Here is a 21,933-nt window from a genome sequence, read left to right as displayed (position 1 = left end):
TCTCACATGCAGCCGAGGCGCTTCTCTTCTTTCTCTAGCAGAAGGTTAAACATCTTCTTTAGTGATTAGTAAGTTGCTGCTGTGGTTGATCTCAGATGCTTCCTGTCTCCTTTAATTGGTTGCATTAGGAACATGTGTTCGGCGCTCTGCACATGTAAGAAGCAGCAGTCTGAAACCGGCATCCATAAACAACGTCTACGTTTCTTTTTCAGCTGGCTCCCTGACCTCTTTGATGAGTAATAACTCGCACCTTCTTTGCTGTAACGTTAGTGATAAGAATAATCAAATCGGGCTTTGAAATCCATGTCTTTCGTGTGCTGCCTTATTGCATTTTAACTGACTTAACATCTCTTATTGGCACAGCCACCAGATTCCTTTGGAATGACTCATTTGCTATTAACTATTAAATTTTAACTGTGCAAGAGAGGGAATCTTTGTGTAGCAGCTGTGAAGAAGGAGCAGAACAAACAATCATGTAACAACTAAAAAACCTAGAGGATTTCTGGGACTTGGTTTGACATTGTTGGAGTTCATGCATTTTGCCACTGTCCTGAATCTTAGTTCAGTGTTGAAGTGTAGAGGTCGAGCTGAGCTTTAGTAGTACCAGTCTCTGATTAGAGCTCGGGCTGCTAAGAGGATGGAGGCATAGGTGACTGTGTTGCCCCTCTGACTTTTGAAGTGTGCTGGGAAGTATCAGTCAAACCTGTTGCTAGAGACAGAGGTCTGGAACACAGAAAGATTTCCAAGTTCCAGGAAGAGCAGCTGGCTCAGAGTGAGACTGGAATTAGGAAGAGTCTGGAGATGCTGGAGGTCAGGACAGTGCTTGGGGGGACCAGGAGGAGGCCTGTGAGGACTGGACATGCCAGACTTCAGTCTGTGGGAAACTGGGCTTTTGCTGCTCATTCTTCGGTGACATCAGGGCCCTGAAGAGTATGAACCTCATCTCATCTAAAAGGCAATTCTCCAGTTAATGTGGAAGTTTGTCCTGTGGGAGTTTGTTCAGGATAGAAGCTACTCCGGTCAGTTCATATTTGTATAGTATAAAATCATCACGTTTGAATTCTCAGGGCCAACTATAAATTAAGATTACATAGAAATACTTCTGTCTATACTAAATTGAACTAAACTTTTGGCTTTGCCTAGCATTGCAGCCTTACTGCTTATATGGTATTTTATAAATGTGATTGAGCTTTTAAAGCTGCAGAGCAGTTCACAGCAATAGCTGCTGCAAATTCAGTCGTGTCAGCTTGGGCAAAATTGATTTGAATGTGTGTTTGTGGTTATTGTTGGAAGTTGTCCATTTAGGTGCTTTATTACGTAATTTTATTATAATTTCATAGAACCACAGACTGGTTTGGGTTGAAGGAACCTTAGAGTTCCTCCAGTTCCAACCCCTGCCATGGGCAGGGACACCTTCCACTAGAGCAGGTTGCTCCAAGCCCCTGTGTCCAACCTGGCCTTGAACACTGCCAGGGATGGGGCAGCCAAAGCCTCTCTGGGCACCCTGTGCCAGCGCCTCAGCACCCTCCCAGGGAAGAGCTTCTGCCTCAGAGCTCATCTCAATCTCTGGCAGGTTAAAGCCATTCCCCTTGTCCTGTCCCTCCATCCCTTGTCCAAAGCCCCTCTCCAGGTTTCCTGGAGCCCCTTTAGGCACTGGAGCTGCTCTAAGGTTGTCCCCTTCAGGAGCCTTCTCTTCTCCAGGCTGCCCCAGCCCAGCTCTCCCAGCCTGACTCCATAGGACAAGTTCATATTTAGGAAATAGGTTGACTCCACAAGTGAGTCTTAAAACCCAGGATGTCCTGAAAGCCTCTCTAAGAGCATCTAAGCCAGGCTGGAGAACAGAATCTCATCCAGGCAAAGTTTGTTCTGATGCTTTTTCTGTTATCCTTGTTTACAAAGCAGTTAGGAAAATTAGCCACTTCTTTGCATGAATGGGCAAATGGTGCTATTCCCATCTTTGTTCAACAACATGAAAAGAATTGTTCCAGGGTGAGTTGTTCTCCGGCTTCTACTTGAGGAAATGGAGAGGTGTGTTTAGATCCTTTCAGAAATTCTGCTGATGGTTAAACCCGGTCAAATGTTTTCTTCCATAGTTTATAACCAAACCACTGCAATATACTGATGTCTGGCAGCTAAAGAGATAGTTGAAGCTCATTATCCTGGTGTTTACAGTAAGCAATACAAATGGCTGAAACAGGATTTTGAAGTATTTACTATCAAACCACTTTAAAGACTGTGTTTACATACTTACTATCACTTGTAACATAACTCATGAACAGAAGGCTGATAGTGAAATCCTTCAAGCAGGCAGCTCCGTGGTGGTTTAGGTAGAAGGTTTCACTTTACCTGCGGATCTTCAGGTAAACCTGTGTGCAGCAGCACTTGACAGCCCACCAGGACCAAGAGGAACCCAACAAGACCGTACAGGAGCCTCTTGCAGAGACAAGTGGCTGACACTGGCTAAAGAGAAGGAGGTGAAGGCTGTGAGCATCCTGGAATAGCAACTGGTGGTCTGACTCACCAGTATTTTAATCAGTCAGGCATTCTATTTATTTTTACTTTGGAACTCTTAGATACTCAAGGGAAGTCTTTCTTTTTTTTTCCTCTAAAACATATTAGCTTCAAATGGCATTCAGTGGTTTAAGGTAGAGGTGTGTGTAGAGTGCTACAACTGGGTTTTTTTAGTCCCTTCTGACACAGACTGAAAGTTCCCCTTGGTGACAGCACCCAGCATGTTCAAATGCTCAGTAATATGCCTTAAACTGACATGGCCAAAACCAGAACCAGCCTCATTTCAGTTCCACCTGAAACATGGACAGGCAGGAGAGCTCATCGGTAGCATGGGGCAGGGCAGGGCGGCAGCGATGAGGCAGGGACAAGAAGTGGTGCCTGGGGGCTGAAGGGATTCTGTGTATAGATCCTCTCATTGGGCCCCAAACCAGGTCTTTAGTACAGTTCATTTTTAACAAGTGTCTGTTTCTTTCTATGGTGAAAGGTGTGTTTTGCCTGTCTGGGATGTCTTTGTGTGGTGGTTTTGTCACTCATACTCTGGATGGGTTCTTCTGGCTGCAGACCTGGCCCTTTCTCGAATCCTTGCTGACAGTTGTTAGGACTGGAAGGTCCCCAAAAGGTGTATGTTCTTCTTCTCAGCTGACATTCCATGCTTTAGTGATGCATAAATCCCTGGCTCTTCCCAGCTGTTGCTTTGTTGTAGTGGTCAGCAGAGCAACATTGCTGAAATGCTACTTGAGTTGTTTTAATAAAGCACTAGCAGCTGCCGAAGAGGAGGCTGCCTAAGTTAATGTATTGTTCATCAAACTCTGCTCAATAAGGAAGTGGGAAACCTCACTGAGACAACATGACTTTTTTTCTGCTTTTTTTTTCTCTTTAAACTAAATGTCAATGTGAAACTGCTGCTGAACATTCACACTCAGACCAGGAGAAGAACTTGGCATACTTCATAGGCTGACTTAGGAAGTCTTACTTATATTTTAAAGCTCTTTCCCAAGTCTTTTTTAACCAAATTTATGGGCTACTCCATACAACATTAACTGAAATTCTCCAAGAAGCCATTGGCAAAGGAGATCTGAGCCATGCAGACCAAGCAGGATCCCATGTGATGGTGTGCTGCAGGGTGGTTTAGTGCTGGAGAGGTATTTGCATTCCTTTTTTCCAGCTATGAGTCTTTCTGTATGCATAGTAACTTCATGAAACAAAAGAGATGTTCTTTCAAGGTCCCTGCTACACAAATAGCTTCTAGTTGAGATGAAAGAGCTGTAGAGGGTGAGGAGGGACTTGGTAAGGGAGGGAGGAGGAGGCTTTAAAGGAGTAGAAAGCACATGGTTATCTCTTGCATTAATAATGTTTGAGTGTCTTCTGAATTCTGACTCCCTACAAGTCTCGGATGATCTTATCCAGTCCATTAGCTTCTCACAGGCATTGTTTGAGGGAGGAGTTGCCCCTGCCTCCACAGACAACTAATATGGTGCTTGGCTTTCATTCTGTAAAAACTCACTTTCTTTTTTACAGCAGTGAGAACTGACATGAGTTAACCAGAGGTGAGTGTAAAACCTTTGTGAAGATAAGGAGCAAGTAGTCTTCAGTGCTGCTAGCAAAAGCCCATCGTGGGTTAGGTGTGTAGTATTCACTTTTATCTACTGTATCATCCCCCAACTTCCCCTTTTCTCCTTGAAAATAATAAGCCCATACACACGTCTACAGAAGGAAGAAAGGCAGAGATATTGAAATCAAGAATTACAGTTGAATCTAAGTGACATGGATGAGGGAGAGGAGGTTTTGAAAACTAGAGAAGCAGTTTGGGGTATGAAACAACCATCCTTCAGCTCACAAACTTGAAGCTCCTCATGTTGCATGTACATAACTTATGTCTGTACAGGAAGCTGTGCTCATCCTGGAGTGGTGGCAAGTAAATAGGCAGCTGAAACCACAGCTCCAGCTTGTCTCATGTGAGTAAATCCTGTTCTTAGTGGTCTTGCTGTGGAACCTCAGGTACCCATTTACTGCTCCTAAGGCTCCCTTTCATCTAGAACTTCTCTGAGAAGGGCTGAACATGGGGCCTGGACCTGAGAGACCAAGTGCCTATGTCCAAATTAATAGGGCTTGTGAATGCTTTGTGCCACCCCTCCAAGTGCATTGCGCCGAGTCTGCCGTGGTCAGTTTTGAATATGCAGCTGCAAGAGAAGTGAGGCTTCCAAACTGATCACAAAGTTCTGTTACTGTTTTTAATCTGGCAACTGTGCTTTGTTGTACGTACCATGAAAAATAGTTGGGTTTTGATTCTTCTGAGGACCCAAAGATTGTGCAGCAACAGTTAAACTGGGCTGGGCTTGCAGCTTCTGTGCCTACACAGCCTTGTAGACCTGAGTCACACATTAAACTGTCTGAGTGCTGGTGGCTGCTCTGTTAGAGGACGTTGCTTACAATAGCTACCCCTTACTTTTGTTTCATTCTGCAAGTGAGGTATGTGCTTTGTTGACTTTAATCTCAGTAATGTTTCCTTGTTATTCTTTTCCATTTCAGAGGGCGACCAAGGACAGGCAGTTTTGCTTCTCCCCTTCTTCCTCTGTTGTCTTTTAACTAAGCTGAGGAGTGACTGGTAGAATTACGTATTCTTTGGCGATGGGGATGGGTTGGTGCTGCAGACCTTGAAGGTCCTTGAAGGGGAGGGGAGGGCAAGGAGAGACAGAGTTAATGCAAATCAGGAGAGAGTGAGTATAAAAATAGCTCTCAACTTGTCAGTTTGGTCACTGGTGGCTTGGGTTAGTCATCTGGCAGGCTCTCTTTCTGCTGCTCCAAGGGATTATTTTACAGCACTGAGATTTGACATAATTTCTGTAGAGGAGAGGGAGTGGGACGGGTGTAATGAGTGGGATACTGTCATCAGCACTTCTTTTGCACAGCAGCTGTTCTCTGTGCAGCCACTGAATGTGGTCATTGTTGACTTTCCTTGTCTACCTGCCAGGTTGTTAGGTGACTCATTTACACACCACAGCAAGGTTCAGGCACTTGGCTCCCGAACAGCTCCCTTCCCCTTTCCTTGGGGGTCCTTTATGGAGCACCCTCTGGTTTAGTCATTTTCCTGGCTGAGCTCGCTGTTGCCAGGAGCCTGTTGGAGTCAGTATCCTGTTGCCCCAGGCAGCTGTTCAAGGCAGAGGAGGGAAAAAAGGAAGAGGAAATATCCCTGGTGCAGATTTAAACTGACGAGCCTCAAAGATGTGCTCCTGTAACAGAGCTGAGATCTTGGCTTTGTTGGCCTCTGTTCAGATGTCCCTGCTCCTTGTCTTACACTGTGCTCGTGGTGCTTAACACCTGTAGGAGTATTGCTGAGCTGGCTGAGTTTTCATGGGTGTTTAATGGTGGAAATGGTGAGATCTTGTGCTTGAGCTGTGGGAGCACTGGCAGAGGGAAGTGACCTCTGCGGGTAAGGGCCAATAGAGCATATTCTGGTTTAAAAGAAAACAACGGGTTTAACTGGTCTAGAATCTGAGGTGAGGAGCTCAGGGGCTAAACCAAAGCCTGTCCTGTGGGCTTGTGCTCAGTGTGGCTGCAGGGAACTCCGAACTCTCCACGTTCCTGCTTTTCACCCGCAATATCCCACAGTATCTTACTTCCACGCTTCTTTCTGCTTCTCCTTTTCCATCCCTGGCTCCCTTCCACCTTCCTCTGTGCTGCCAATTGGCCAAGATTTGGCATGTGCTGGGACTTGTTTGGAGCTACATTTCTGCTCACTGGTCAGCAGCCTGTGCTGACTGACTCGCCAGCTGCTGCCAGGCAGAGGGATCCTCTGTTCCAGCACCAGCCCTGTCCTCCAGCCAGCACCAACGTGCATTAATCCTGTGCACTGGAAGAGCTCTGCTTTTGTTGGGCTTGACCAAGGATTTCAAAAGCTATTGGTGATTAAGGGGAAGGAAGGGGAGCGAGGGAGGAGCTCTGTACGGGCAGGCTGCTTGTCTAGCCTGGTTTCATTGGAAGGAGAACTGAGAAAAGGATTTAAGGGTGACTGAGTACAAGGAAGAAAGCAATGAGCAGGATTTGATGGCCATTTTATGTGGTGTGAGAGCACAGCGTAACTTCTGCTGGGTGCACTCTAGGAGAAAATCTTTCATGTCTTTTTCCCATTATTTTTGGTGTGAATATTCTTCCTGTTCAGTGACCCAGGAGTTCCCTTTCTTATATAGTTTCACTGTTTGTGTTTAACTAAAGAGAATATACCAAGAAATAATCTCCCTCTGAAACCTGTGTGGTCTTGTCTTTCTGGTACTGAGAATAACACTGATTATTCAGCTCTTCAGTGGTACAGCTGTGGATGGGGAGCTGACAGTCTTGGGTTCTTAGCACCATGCTCAGAGGCTGGGTAGGTCCTTGATTTGGATTAAGTTATTTAGTGATCTGATGTCTTCAGCAGTCTCCTGCTTCTTGTGTACTTGAAGCCGCTTCTGCCTGTGAAGTGTTTTTGACAAGTGTTTTGCTTTGGTGTTTTGTTCTTTCTCAGTGACTCTCTGAACCTGGGAAATGGCAGTGATGGGAATTACGTGCCAGGAAGCTCCTGATCCAGCCGTCAAGCACAAGAAGGAGCTCACGGCTACCAAGGGGCTGAATGAGACAGCAAGTGAAAAGCAGAGCAGTGTTTGCAAAGTAGAAGAGTCAAAGAAGGTCATCTTCCACAGTCAGTGGAAAATCCTGAATGATGTAATCACCAAAGGAACAGCAAAAGAAGAAACAGAAGGAGGCTGTGCATCAATTTCTATTATTGCCCAAGCAGAATGTAAGTAGGAGGGCAGTCTGCTCTTCATTGAGGAAAAGGAATGTGTAATGCAGTATGAGATTTCACTCGCTTTGCACTCCTGGAGAGCTGAGATGAAATCTATTTGTAATCCCAAGTAGGGTGGAGTAGGTGACACATCCCAGTCTCTATTTAGGAAGCTCATGAAATCTCCTAATAATGTGGCAGGGTCCACTGAATAAAACATAGATAACAGAACAGCATGAGGCCACTGCACCGAGCTGCTTTGAGTATAGATCAGTGTCCTGCTGGCTCATCTGTCCTTGACTGACTTCTGAGAGGTGTTTTAAAAAAGGGGCGAAGAAAAAGAGAACTAAACCAAAGTTGTCAGGTGGGAAAGAGCTGGAGGATCAGGAGATCACAGTGCTGGGGGAGGAAGGATGTAGTGTGGGTGGTGTGGCACGACTGTGTGGTGATTTGTCTGGATCACTGTTTGATTTAGCAAGTTGGTTTCTTAGTGCACTTGTTACTAGGAGAGATTTTGCCTGGCATTGGAGGTATGTGATGATCTTATTTTCTTTCACACAGGTGAAAACAGTCAGGAGTTCAGCCCCACTTTATCAGAGAGATCCTTTATTGCTCATAGTAAGCGTTACAGGTGAGAGACCTCTTAACATGAATACCCACCTTCACTGCTATGTCTGCTGGCTGGTTTCAAGTCACACCAGCAATGTGTGCTTCCAGTATGTCTTCCCCAAAACACTCCTGTTTGAGCTCTTCTCTCTGAGGTTCATGTTACACCATTATCTTTGAAAGTTGTGGGAAACTTGGGCTGCTGCTAGAAGTAGTCCTGAGAAAAAGGAACTGCTTCTGGGGAGGTTAAATAAAGGGGGCTGAGAGAAGAACCTTTGCTTAATGACAGCATCAGCAACAGAGAGAGAGTTGTGAAGAGAAGCTGAAAGTGGTAAAGGGGGAGTAACAGCTGTGATGGAAAAATGACAGGCTGGAACTTGCTTTTGTGGGAGCCACTTCCTTCTTCAGGAAGAACTTGTGCCCTGTTGGGGCACATACTGGAGCTTTCTTAAGCAGCTCCAGCACTGTCTGAAGGGGCTGACTGGGATATAGAATTGGGTGCTGCCTGTTTTCTAGCAGCTTTCAGACACTGAATCTGGCCTTATGAGGTTTAAGGTTTGACACTGCTCGCTGCCTGTGACGTTGTCCCGTGAACCAATTGAAGAAATGCAGAGGGACCCATTTGTGAGGGGGGTTATATGGAATGCATGCCAGCTGTATGTTCAGGCAAAACCATCACCTAGAACTCCACTCATTGGATGTTTCAGAGCTCAGTGGTGCATAGCAGGAAAAGATGGAGACAGCAATGTTGGTGTGAACTGCATCACTGTTCAGTTCTGAATCAAGAGAACAATTACAATTTCTTCATTTGAAGACAAATAATCTGTTTCCTATTACCAACTTGATTAAAAAAATCTAATTACTATGATTGGTATTGATTTCCCCTTGTACAGACCCCCAGCTAGTGTTGGCCTGTGCTGGTTTGTATATCTACACATTCCTAGAAATCACATCAGAGTATTGCGCTTTGCATGCCAGAAAATCCTGGGGGTTTTGAAGCTATTTTATTTAAGTGCACTTAGTCATCTTTGGTGCAGAGTCTATTTTGCTCTCAAGTAGAGCTGATGTTCATATTATGAACACTTCGATTAATTTTAACCATTATTTTAATAGATTGCACTGATGCATAATCTACAAACAAATGTTATGTATTAGAAAGCAAAATGTGATGTTCTAGCTCTCTGTTCTTTAATTCTCAGAAGGCAGAATTGCTGATTCTTGTTCTGTGGGTCAGAGTTATTAACTGGAGGTGTGCTTTCACCGTCAGATCTAAGAGCCTTCATGCCTTTTGGTTTCCAGTAGCCGCTCAGACAGCCTCGATCAAATCCCTAACAATGTGGCCCATGCAAGGGAGGGGAAGATGGCTCCTACCTGCTGGAGGGGGAGGCAGCGTGGGAAGACAAGAAAGAAACGTCACAAGAAAAGATCCAAGCTGAAAATACAAACAGTGGCTGCTGGCCAGCGAGGTCCCAGGACTCCAGAGCAAGAGAGCTGCACTCCAATTCCTGTCCAGGTGAGACTCCTTAAGCCTCCCTTTTGTACTGTTGGGACCCCTGCAAGCTCCTAGCAGGTCTTGGTTGAATTGTGGGTGGCTGTGTTGAGGTTCTTGCTCAGCTGTGGTGTTTGGTTTTATTTTCTAGGAGGATGAATCACACCAAAATACTCCTTACAGAAACAGTTTTTGGGTTTCAGAATTTAACAAGGACTCGCTCTATGATCCATTGCCTTTTGAGAAACCTGAGAAAGTGCTGTCCATGGGCAAACTCCACTCCCCAAGGAGCCAGTACAAAGCAGAACTGCATAAGTTGATTAGCCCTATTCAGTGCCTTAATCATGTTTGGAAACGGCACTATCAGAGGGACAGTGTTCCACAGCCTGAAACTCTCCATCCTTTTCCCTATAATATAATACCCCCTCATTTCCCACGTCTGGACAGTCCTCTCCATGCCATGAAACAAAATGCTCTGGAGACAAACTTCCACGGTGATCTCAACTATCAAGACAGTGAGCATCGCTTATCTGGCCTAAACTTAGAATATAGTTTCTCCAAATGCATCAACCAGTCCATGAAAACCAGCTCAGACAAGATTTCTGTGGAGGAATACTTGGTGGATGCCTTGAAGGGGAGCGTGAGTCTTGGTGAACCACAGAATTTAGCCAGCCTCGCCAAGACGTGGAGAGGAGGTGCTCTGGACCCGAAGGAACAGTATCATGAAGCAGATGAAAATGAAGGCGTGCTACTTACTGAGGTGATCTTCTGACCCTACACACTAGTGTGGTGGAAGGCAGAATACCTCCTGGGCTTCAGAAGGGAGGGAATCTGCATCCATGTGCTCACTTCTGTAACAACACTGAGTTTTCTGAATGGTTCTTGAGATGGTGGAAGACTGCCAGTTAAAGATGTGCTTCTGGTTTTTGCAGGGTATAAAGCCCTGTCTTAGACTGGTGGCCCTAATTTATTTGCTCATTCACAAAATATTCATGCTTGTCTATGGAAGTGTTTCTGTGCTTAGTCCGTCTTCAGACATGACTTCTCTGTTTCTCTCTGAGGGAACTCGATCCATTCAGGTGAACAGGCTGCAATATTTCATTGGCTACAGGTGGCCTGGACTGTCACACAGACAGCAACTGGGGACATGGAGATTGTGAAGGTGCAAAAAGCACGTCTGCTGCTTCTGGTAGGAAGCCAGCAACTTGCCCATTGTCCCTTGCCAAGTGCAGGGCTTGGGCCTAGCAAATGCATGTAAATCTTAGAGGCATGATTTATTTCTTCTGCCTTCAGTTGTGTCTTTCCATCTTCAACTCCTCTTAGAGGTCTCTTCTCTGGAATGAGTGTGCCCCTGTCAGTATTGTCAGTGGAGTTCAGGGTATCACTCACTTGCCTGAATATGTTTACACTGAGACCTAAGGCATGATCTCAGTCTATTGACTATAAAAAAGGTTTAGCTCACACACAGATGTCTACATTTAGTCAATCTTGTTTTGTTTGTGGGATTTAGCTTTGTAGTTATGTCCTGCATGTGAAGGGAATAGTTTGGAGCTCCAAAGCTGTCCAGACACTGGTGGGCTTTCTTTACAGCAATGGGGTGCACTCATTTAGATCAAACAGAGCCCACAGAAATCAAGTAGGTTCTCCCATATCATTTCATCTCAAGCCTGTGACAGAAGTAATTTTGACAGGGATATTTAGAGAGGTGCAGTGGTATCTTTGCCTGAGAATGTTGATCTTTGTGGAGCTCAATATTTAAGAGTTCCTTTCCTTGCTTCCTCTTGTTTTCTGATTCTCAGAAACTAAATCATCTTGATTTCTGATTTCCAGAGACTAAAGCCAGTGGATTATGAGTACCGAGAAGAGGTTCATTGGACCAAGTGTCATGGTTCTTTGGGCATTGGCTCTTTTGGAGAAGTGTACAAAATAGAGGACAAACAGACAGGCTTTCAGTGTGCTGCCAAAAAGGTAATTATGTGTGAGAAAGCAGGGGGGGGGTCCTGACACGAGAAAGCTTATGGAGAAAAAACCTTCTCTTTCCAGCTGCCATAGACTGAAGGTAGCTTATTGTACAGTCACAGTGAAATGCTCCTGTGGTTCTGTCCAAGGAAAAACTGATGGCATGGAGAGAAGCAGCAGTTGGAGTATGTGCACGGGGAGGGGGTCAAGCTTAGCAGCCAGAAATAGTTCATTTGGCCTTCAAAGTGTGCTGCAGGGGATCTGGGGTTGTGTGCTGAGATACACCAGGAGAGTCAGGCTTTCAGAAGGATGGGAAGCATGTTCCTAGTGACTGCGGAGGAGAATCAGCTGTGGGAGTTGTTTGCTTATCTAACTGTTCCCATCTGAAAACATGTCTAGTGTAAATGGTGACATGGCAGGTGCTTCTCTGTTGAAAAAGGAATAAAGTAGGACAAAATAAGGCAGTTGATAGGCACTTAAATTGGAGAGAGCTTTCGTCTGTTCAGTAAGTGTCATATGCAATACTGGCATGTTGTAATGAGGTGATTCTGTTCCAGATGAAGCAGAGGATGTGTATTTTTCCAGAAGTTGGCATAATAATCCATTGTACACCAAGATACGCCATTGTCATACCACGTATGAAGTGTGTGGAGCATAACTGGAGTGAGGGTATTGGTTTGTAGGCAGCCATGGGGCGCCTCAGAGGTGAAGGCAGAGTGATAATGCAAGTAGATGATGAGAAAGTAAACTACTTGGTTTGAACTTAACACTTGAATAGTTTCACCCCCTCTGTGACCTGATGGTTCTCACATTACTCCAATAGAAAACTTCAAGAGGTGTGTGGGAAGCGTTTGTCTCGGGTATAAAAACGTTAAGGTGCAAAAAGCATCGGAGCTTGTGTTTTTCAGTTTAAAATGTTTGCTTTTTCTTACTTGCATCTGGGCTCAGCTTGCTGCACTGCCTGTGGAAAGGTGGAAGTGGCAAGACTAAGCCAGCTTGTCCAGGTTTTTAACCATTTCGTTTGCCAGCTGTATAGAAGCAAACATATTTAAAGCATACATATGTATTTCCTATTCTGCATCCTCCTGGTTTAGATGTGGGATTTTGTGGCAACATGACCAGCTTGTTTCCTGACAGGATGTAACTGCTTACATTGATTATCTATTTTGCAAATACATTTTTAGGAGAAATAGCTGTTCCTGGTGGGGTATATTTTCAGGAATGAAGAGTGGTTTTGTTTTACTGGAGCAACTATCTTCAGTTCCTACTGTCTGCCTGTGTTAAAAGGGGACTACCTGACCTTCTTTCACCAGACTTGGTGTTGTAAGCACCTGCTCTCCAAATTCTCAAGATTAAAGAAAACTAGCTAGAGCTGGATTGCTGACAGTGAGGAAATGTGATACATCCTTTTCCCAACAGAACCTTAATGACTCATGTTTTCCTTCTGGGCTTTAGCAAATTCTTGGTTTATTTTGCTTGGGTAAACTTAGTGAATAGAGTTTTTCTTTAACCGTTTCTCTGTGCAGGCTGAAAAGGTGATAGTGTGGATCACTGCTTGTGGCCATAGTTCATATTCCCTCCTGGTTTGGGGGAGGTTTATTTTTTGCCAAGTATTGCACCATCCTTAATTTTTTTTCCTCTTTCATAAAAGCAGAATGCTCCAGTTGTCAGTGTTATCTTCTGAACTGAGACAGAATTTACCTTCTGAAGTTACCAGCTACAAGCTGGAGGAATTGCAACCTGGCTCCTTTATGACAAGTCTTCACTCAGACACTGAGGATTTAGGGGCTCACATCATCCTTGTTCAGAATCATTCTGAGTGTTCCCACTTATTGCTGTACCCATTGATTTCTGTTAATGAAGGTCATCCTTCTACCTCTGCTGTTGGACAGTGCAGGACACTCTGAGCCGAGCATCAGAGAGGGACAGTTCACTCAGGATTCATCACAATCTGTTCAGTGCTGCTTCTTTGTTTCTGTAGGTACAAGTTGAACACTTCCGTGCAGAGGAGCTAACAACATGTGCTGCAGTGACAAGTCCTAAAGTTGTCCCTTTGTACGGAGCTGTGAAGGAAGGACCATGGGTGACCATCTTCATGAAGCTGATGGAGGGTGAGAAAGGAACAACCACAGTGGAAGTCCCATTGTAACCACTGAATGCAGTGGACATTGATCTCTCCTTCCTCCTGCCCTGGTTATAAATCTGTTAATTCTTTGGTGTATCCAGAGTGTCCCTAGTGTTCATTCCGGAATGGATTGGGATAAGTGTGTGTAACCCCTGCTGGTACATGGCAATGGTCTTTCTGGAGGGAGAAAAATTCCTAGTCCTGTCTCACTCCAGTTCAAGATGTGCATCTCTTGACCAGCAGCTGCAAGTTCTCACTAAAACACATCGCAGGTGCTGGTTCTTGCTTTCATGTTTGTTTCCATGGTACCATGTAAAGCACATTGTACTGGAAAAGGGGATTCTGTACAAGCAAACCTGGGTTCTGCTGTTACCTGATCCTCTTTCTCTAGTGAGGACCATGATAAATAGAGCCTGTGAAGAATTGGCTGGTGATCAGTGGCACCTAGAAATGTCTGATCTGCTCACAGAGTAGTTGCTTGTGATACAAAGCAAGACCATTAAACTGACACTAAGCGAAAGGCTCCATGAAAGGGGCCAGTTTCTGTGGGCAGTAAGAACTCTGGGAATAACCAAAAAGGAACAGGCCCAAGTGTGGAAGATAAGGGCTGTCAGACCTGACAGCTCTTGTTTCTTCATCAGAAACCACGAGGAGTGCTGATGATGCTGGGAAGAATTTAAAGATAAGCTAACATGGACTCTCTGGATTCCTTTCTAGGTGGCTCACTAGGTCAGCTAATTAAACAGAGTGGCTGCCTGCCAGAGGACAGAGCCCTCAGTTATTTGGGCCAGGCATTAGAGGGCTTGGAGTATCTTCATGCTCAAAACATTCTCCATGGAGATGTAAAAGGTAGGCTGGTACTTAAGGTACCTTGTTCTTCTCTTTTTCTTGATAGAGGCAAACTGCTTGGAGATTGAATTACTGAGTGGCTAAAGGTTATTTACTAGATTTTCAGCTTTACATTTGAGGTTAGAGCTTAACTTGGTTCTAAACAGCTGAACATATCATATTTGTCACCTCTCTGTCATCCAGTGGCTCTGACAGGCTGTTTGCCCAGGCTGCCCCACCACTGGGTAAAAGAATCTCCGGGGCAGATAATTATAGTTGTGTAGTTGCTTAAGCAGTGGTGCTTCATAGGAGTAACAGACCTTGGATGAGGCCCAAAAAACTGTAGTTCTATGGGCTTTGGGCTTTTTTTCCATCTCAGTGACCATAATACAAAGGAGACTAATTCAAATCTTCTCATTGCCAGCGGAAAACGTGCTCTTGTCTGATGATGGAAGCAGGGCTCTTCTGTGCGACTTCGGTCACTCCGCTCACCTCCATCCAGATGGCCTGGGGAAGTGCTTGGTCACAGGTAAGGATTTTCTGCTGTGATTGTAAAGAGTTGCCCTTCTGACTCCTTCTTTCTTCTTTGAGCACCTATGTTTAGCTAATTTGCAAGCAGCTGCATTTCCCAGACTTAATGTTGCTCGTAGTGTCGCATTTACTGATCTTACCCTGAGGTATCCCACTGACAGCTAAAATGAACTTCAGGTTGGAAGGTGGTCCTTACGTCCCAGTCTAGAAAGCTGTTGTGGTTTTTTGTCAGCATACTATGGTCTGTGTTTTGTCCCTTCAAGAAGCTACACTGAAACTTAAAATTCTAACTCTGGCTTGTGATGTAACCTCACTAAACAGCTGGGGAAGGATCCTAAATCAAAATTCCTCTCTGACTTTCGGGCAGTTAAGCTTTACAGTGCTTCTTAATGCAGCTGTTGAAAGAGAAGGATGTTTTCTTGTGCCAAGCTCACCAGTAAAACATCATGTTTCCCCTCCCAAATTTGCTTGGAAGGGGAGATTAATACTTATTCTGTGTGTAAGGGATGGGACTGATATGGAAATGTAGCCTATAAGCTTATAAGAGCACACAGTGCTGCTTTTTGGGTTAAGATGACTTATTTCTCACTTTAACTGGAAAAACAAGGAGGCTGCCTTAGGCTTCCCAGCAGTTGCATTAGAACAATTCTCTAGTTTCCATGCACTGAGTTTTATTTGAATGGTTTTAGGGAACTATGTGCCTGGCACAGAGACTCACATGGCTCCGGAGGTGGTCATGGGAAAGCGTTGTGACTCCAAAGTGGATGTCTGGAGCAGTTGCTGTATGATGCTGCATATGCTTAATGGGTGCCACCCTTGGACCCAGTATTACAATCACCCACTCTGTCTAAAGGTAAGCGACCCAAGATATCTCCAGTAAAAGGTACATATGCCTGCAGGATCTCATGATGTGTAGGTAGAGAGCTGTCATTTCAGGAAGGCTGGCTGAGAGCCAGCTGGGCATCTAAATGGTGCCAGCCTTGCTTTGGAAGCTGATCATTTCTTACGCCTCTTCGACTGCTGGGTATTACACATGCTTGGGCTGTTTCGTTCATATCCTGCTCATGACTTGGGTGTGACTTTTTAGCCATTCATCTGTAATAAACTTACTGCTCAGGTCTCTTGTTTAATGCTGTCATTTCAGTTGGAAACGCTTTCAGGGTGGGAAGAACCTTTCTGAAATCAAATGAAGCTTCTCTGGTCTAACCTCTTTCACTTCCTGTTTGTTACACAGATAGCTAAAGAGCCACCTCCTCTGAGGGAAATTCCACCTTCCTGCAACCCTCTCACTGCTGAGGTTATTAAAATGGGTCTGGAGAAAGAGCCTCTTCAGAGAGCATCTGCGTCTGAACTGAAAACTAAAACCAGTGTTGCACTTGAAGAAGGTAGAAATGTCCTGTATCTAAAGCTTCTTACCCACACTGGTACAGTAGCCAGTTGCTAGTTATGTCAGAATGGCCCTCTGGGAAATACCAGTGTGTTTTACTGCTCAGGATGTCATTTTCACAGGCTTCAGCATTGATGGATCTTTTTGTGTTGATGGCTTTTGCCCACAGCCACATGCTTCTCACCCAAATGAAGTAAAATTCCCTGTGTGCTGTCACATGCTCTTCGTTCTCTGCTTGAAGCAGCCAATGTTCTGCTCCATGTGGGTTTATTAAGGTGTGTGCTGTGGCTGGGCTCATGTTCAGCTGAAGTATCACCCATTGAGCTGGAGTCTGGTATGCAGCAAAACTGAAAGCAGGGGTTTATTGCGTCCTGAATTGAAACTCCTACTTGTGCTCTGATTTTGCCTCTAAGACTATCCATCATTTATTCCGAGTTAACCCTGCTGTAAGGTTCTGCAATACAGCAGGAGCTGTAGAGGTGGTCTGGTTTTGTCTTCTGAAGATGCTGGGTATTTGACAGCAAGATACAGTTCAGAAACTCTTTGTGTGAAGAAAAACTTCTGCCTCTTTTGTTTTGTCTCTAGTTTGTAATGTTTGTGTGCTTTTTACTTTTTGTAGTGGGAGGTGTGAGAAGCCCCTGGAAAGGCGAATACAGAGAGCCTAGGCATTTATCTCTGAACAAAGAAAACACTCCCCAGACATCCCTGTCCCCCACAGTGAGCCCAGTCTCTGAGACTGGTTCTGACCCAAAATTGCCAGTCAAAGTTTCTTGTGCAAGCCCTGTCCTACCACCGCCATCTCTGGAGCAAACAGAGGAGGTCGAGGAAACACCTTGGAATGTGTGCAAGGAGTTACCTGAGGCCTGGGATCCTCCATCTCTTGCCTCAACTCCTCTCCCCCTGAAGAGCTGCGGTCATGTGGAGAGAACAACAACCATTTCAGAGCAAGAGCTTCAGCAGCTGGAAATAGGTAAGTGATGGGCTATGGAGGGAATTCAGCTTTTTGAGCATGATCAAAATACAACTGCTTTCTTTTGGCCTCTTGACAGTTATTTCTGGGTTTTGAGCTTAGATGTCATTTTTGGTCATAGTTCCTCTCTCGTTACACAAATTGCTCATCCTTCCTTTGAATTACCCAAAGTAGTAGTTCTTAACCAATTAAATATGCCACAAAGGTAGTGATCAGGGTTTCCTTCTACTCTCTGAACAGTGAAGGGAACTTCTGTGAGAGGTGCAAGAACCTCTCGGGAAACAACCAGTGTCAGACTTGTGCTTATGTGCACCATATAAGCGGGGTCTGCATTCCAACTTCATCTGAAATGTTAGGTTTTCAAACACTATTCTTTCAATCAAAGGATAAGCCTGTTGGATGGGAGATGTCAAATGAAGCAGTACAGTTGAAATCAGTTTGCAGCTGTTTTGTTGCCTTGGAAAACTTAGAGCCACCAGCCCCTGAATTTGATTACCAGCAGCAAACCAGAATTAGAAAACTTGCAGTGAGTTCAGTGTGGAAATGAGGGAAGGAGCAGTCCAATTCCATTGCCCCAATATAACTCAACCTTTACATTTTTTAATTCCATATTTTCTAGTCTTTGGAAATGAATTGAAAACTTCAAGCTAGGAAAAATGTATCTTGAAGTCTAACTTGTCATGGAACTGAGGAATGGCATTCTAGGGGTTGCTGAGGGTTAGCTTTCTTCTCACATGGCTTTGGATCTTCAGCAGCCTTGTAAGGTCTGGATATTATCAGTGCAAGTTACTAAAGGAGTTGGATACATAAGTTTGACCTTTCTGTGGGTATAATGTGAATGGATTTAGAGTGAAGACTCCTAAGTGACATAATAGGCAAGAACTGGGAAATTCTTGGCGCTAGTGCTGCCTCTCTCTCATTTTGCAAGTCATTGCACAATTCATCTCCTTTCTGGCTCTGTTTCCACAGTGGTGGCCGTAGCCTCTGCTTAGCAGAGGAATGGTGTGCCATGTGTTTTGTAGACACCAATATCAACATTCATTAAATAATGTTGAATAAACTTTGGATATTAATTACAGTAACTGTAAATAGAGCGGGGAGGCAGGAAAGGAAACATTGGAAATGTCTTCCTTCTCTTTCCTTTTGCTTGCAGAACTGTTTTTGGACAGCCTTTCACAGCCTTACTCGCTGGAAGAGCAAGAACAAATGCTTTCATGTCTCAGCATTGACAGCCCGTTTGTGTCAGATGCCAGTGAGAAAGTGAGTGTAGATGGATGCTGGGGGGACTGGAGGGTTGCAGGGTAACCTTTGTCCTTGGACAGTTGGGTATTTAGGATTGTGGTTGTTCCTCCAGTTTACTGCCCAGCATGGCTCCCTTTCCTCCAGTTGCTCTCCTATGCTGCTTACTGGTAGGAAGTGTCAAGCATGTGGATATGGAAAAATCTCAGCAGCCTTGACCTTCTCTATGCAGAAAAAGGGAACTGAAGAAGCAGTGATGAATTTGGACCAAATAGCTGTGCAGCCCAGGGTCAAAGGATGGTTAGGGGAAAAGACCAGAAGAACAGGGCAGATGAACAGAGACCCTGGTCCTGGGTATTCATCCCCAGCCTATGGATCTTTTTTTAACCCGTTCATACTAGTGACTTACATGGTGTAAGTTACTTAAATACTAAGTGTAATTGCTTCTGTTTGCTCTATCTCTGGTGTTCATAAGGTTCATAAGGGAATACCAGAGAGACACTGAACAAGCCTTATTGAACCGGGGAAGGACCTAAGCCCTTCAGTCATTGTGTTCAAAGATTGAAAGTCCGCAGTTGTGTAGCCTGCCATCTACAGGAGTCATTTCTGACTGTGATCATCTCTGTTTCCTATTTCTGTTCCTCTTCTCAGCCTTCTAATGCTTTTTGAGGATTGAGCAGAGTTGTGTCCAGTAGTTCAGCTGCTGACTCAGCACAGTGTGCAGCATGGGATGTGACTCTGGCTTTGTTTGGTTCTGTGTTTGGTTTTATTTTCCCCCAAATACCCAAGCCTAAGATTTGTCTTTTTTCTGGTGCTCACCACTCTGCTGGTGGTGTCAGGCTGACCTTTTATGACTTGAGGATGTAGGATCCAGTTCAGTGTTCTTCCTGTGTGTTACTTGGCACTTACTGACATTAGAAATCTATTTGACACTTTATTCTGTCACTCAGTGAGCTAAACTTCTCTTTTCTCACCCAACTCTTCCACTAATTATTGATTTGCCTATTGAGTATATCATAGTACGCCTGCAAACTGCTTCATTGCTCTTCATGCCCTTTTCTACATGGCAGGTAAATGTCAACTAACTCAAGGCGCAGCCTTAGATCCCTGTGGATTTCTACTTCTTTCTTCCTGAAAAAGTAGAATCTCATGCAAGCTCATTTTCTTTAGGAGCTTTTGCCAAACTTGTACTTACTTCTGCAGAACTCCATGAAGGCCTCTCATAGCGTGAGGGACACTATGAGCTCTGGGATTCATTCCTGGAGCAGCCAGGCAGATGGACAGAGCTTCAGCTGGAACAACCTGCGGAGCCGCAGTCGGCACACGGACACTCCCAGCTATTTCAATGGTGAGTCTCAAGTGCTACTCTTTGGCCAGGGAGAACTTTCTCAGTGGCTAGAGGGTCTGGAGTCTTGGAGCTCTTCTTATCCTTCAGTTCCTGTGTCAGCACAGCATAAGGACTGCCAAGAGGCCACGTCTGCCCCGCTGATGGATGGGTGGAAGGCACTCGAGTCTGTATAGTCTAGGAAAAGCCGGAGGAGTTCCTGGTTCAGCGTTGTATGCCCTGCCTTGTGCAGCTGCCATGTGCAAGAATGTGTTTTATAACCAGAAATGTGTAGAAAGTAATTTTGAGGGCATGTTGTGTGAATCAATACATCTCTTCAGCTGCTTTCTTGCTAAATCCAGCTCTGCCCTGTGAATCATTGCTGCCTTCAGCAAACCTCCATGCTCAGTGGAAGACCTACCTAAATTAAATGCTTAAAGTCAAAACTGAGTTCTTCTGATATATGTGCCTTGCTAGTCAAGTTTTCTGTGTTGGACTGGGAAGTTATTAGGCCTACAGCAGAGTTTAATGACTTCTCTTGCACATTTCAGGAGTGAAAATCCAGATCCAGTTGCTAAGCGGAGAAAATTTACACATCAGGGATTTCCACAGGACAAAGGTGGGAGACATTGCCACTGGGATAAGCAGCCAGGTGAGACACAGTGCAGCTTCATAATGCCTTTAAATGGTGACCTAGATCCATTCAAGGTTCCTAATGACACATTTAGTAGTGTCATTTCAATGCTGCTGTTAGGAATGTGATACCCAAAGATGCTTTCTGAATCGTAAACTATTGCTAATTGTCAAAAGGACCACAGGGATCTCCATCTCAGAAGGTACCTGTGCTGCAGCTTAAAAGTCCTTCTCCTTGACTATAAAGATAAACGCTTTCCCCTCTCCCTATAGAAGAATCACTATGTGACTTTTCATCAAGAGCAGTAATATCAGCTAAGGGAAATGGGCTGTGTTTGGCTGTGATGCTCCCAACTTGTTAGGTTGGAGGAGGTATTGGCAGACTGCAGTGAACCTCACTGTGGGCCTCTTTGGCAGTCCCTGAAAGAACTCCTGAGTGTTTGTGGGCCAGTGACTCATCTGAGTGCAAAATGTGGTGAACATCTCTAAACAAAGAGGTTGCAAAGCCCAGAAAACGTTTCAGTGGTGCTGGCTGTCCTTGGCATACACTGTTCTTTTGGACATCACAGAGTCTGCAGAGGAATTCACTGTGCCCAAACGCAGGCAGTTCAGGAACCACTAGCGATGGTCAGAAACTTGGGTGAGGCAATCTGGCAGCTGGGTGAACAAATGCTACCTAGTCCAGTTTCTGAGGTACTTTCTTATGAGAGAAGGTTAGGATGTTCCTGCCAGGCACAAGCCTTTCTCCAGGGGCTTTTTTTGGATTGGGAAGTTCTTCGCTGTGTTTGATAGAGGGATATCGTGTTCTGAAAGAGACCTGAACTGCCACTCAGATCTGTCTGTTCTGCTTCACAGATTCCAGTCCCTGCTTTCAGTCTGGTTACTAAAGAAGGCCAGCCCGTTCACTATGACATGGAGGTCCCCGACTCTGGTATCGAGCTGCAGTGCACCCTCGCCCCTGACTGCAGTGTCAGCTGGACCTGGCGAGTCAAACACGGTCAACTGGAGAACAGGCCATGAAGCTGTTCCTGTTTTGGAGGTTTTTACCTTGTTGAAAGAAGGAATTGCAAAAGCTTCCAACCACCCCTGCCATGGAGCACCAAGTGCAGTTGCTGGTGTTTTGTGCTGAAGTAGGATAGTGGCTCAGCAGCTCACTGCTCTCGGGCCTCACTTCTGTTGTCTGTTCTGATCCAGTTCCAAGACATGTCCTGAACTTAGGTGTTCCCCAGAACTGTGGGAATTACTTGTTTTGGGTGTGAGTGTTAGGTTGAGCTTGAGAATGGTGGGTGGAAATTCCTGCTTTTCAGAGGAATGTGATTGTGCTTTTCAGGAGCAGAGAGGGATTAGATGAGAACTCCTGTTGCTTAGCCTCCAAGGTGAAGCCAGTAGCTGCTGGGCTTGCCCGAAGGAGGAGGTTGGGTATCTTCAGTGCAGCTGTGGTTGGTTGTGCCAGGGGGAGCTGGCTAACTTCCCTCTAGCTGGAGGAAAAACAGCATTTCTGTAGGCTTTGGGTATCATCATCTCTACCTCAAGCCTTTTGCATGGGGAAAATTGACAGCAGTAACTAGCTGG

General features: G+C 45.0%; 1 protein-coding gene across 1 annotated transcript; it reads left to right on the top strand.

Moving 5' to 3' along the window:
* Positions 1–7,032: 7,032 nt before the first annotated feature.
* On the top strand, positions 7,033–21,381 carry MAP3K14 (mitogen-activated protein kinase kinase kinase 14). Its single transcript, XM_010009963.1, has 15 exons — positions 7,033–7,285; positions 7,832–7,901; positions 9,179–9,389; positions 9,517–10,125; positions 11,196–11,333; positions 13,306–13,435; positions 14,167–14,298; positions 14,702–14,806; positions 15,498–15,661; positions 16,043–16,193; positions 16,815–17,165; positions 18,319–18,425; positions 19,608–19,752; positions 20,280–20,380; positions 21,217–21,381. Exons 1-15 carry the CDS (start codon positions 7,033–7,035, stop codon positions 21,379–21,381), a joined length of 2,832 nt encoding a protein of 943 aa, XP_010008265.1.
* The last annotated feature ends 552 nt before the right edge of the window (positions 21,382–21,933 follow it).

The sequence above is a fragment of the Nestor notabilis genome, unplaced genomic scaffold, assembly GCF_000696875.1.
Source record: "Nestor notabilis isolate BGI_N333 unplaced genomic scaffold, ASM69687v1 scaffold17292, whole genome shotgun sequence".
NCBI classification, from domain to species: Eukaryota; Metazoa; Chordata; class Aves; order Psittaciformes; family Psittacidae; genus Nestor; species Nestor notabilis.
This window is presented reverse-complemented; position numbering and strand designations above follow the sequence as displayed.

Coding starts and splice junctions, on each gene's coding strand:
- MAP3K14 (XM_010009963.1), top strand. CDS start 7,033: ATGGCAGTGATGGGAATTACGTGCCAGGAAGCTCCTGATCCAGCCGTC. Junction 7,902..9,178: donor GCTCATAGTAAGCGTTACAG/GTGAGAGACCTC, acceptor GGTTTCCAGTAG/CCGCTCAGACAGCCTCGATC. Junction 9,390..9,516: donor GCACTCCAATTCCTGTCCAG/GTGAGACTCCTT, acceptor TTTATTTTCTAG/GAGGATGAATCACACCAAAA.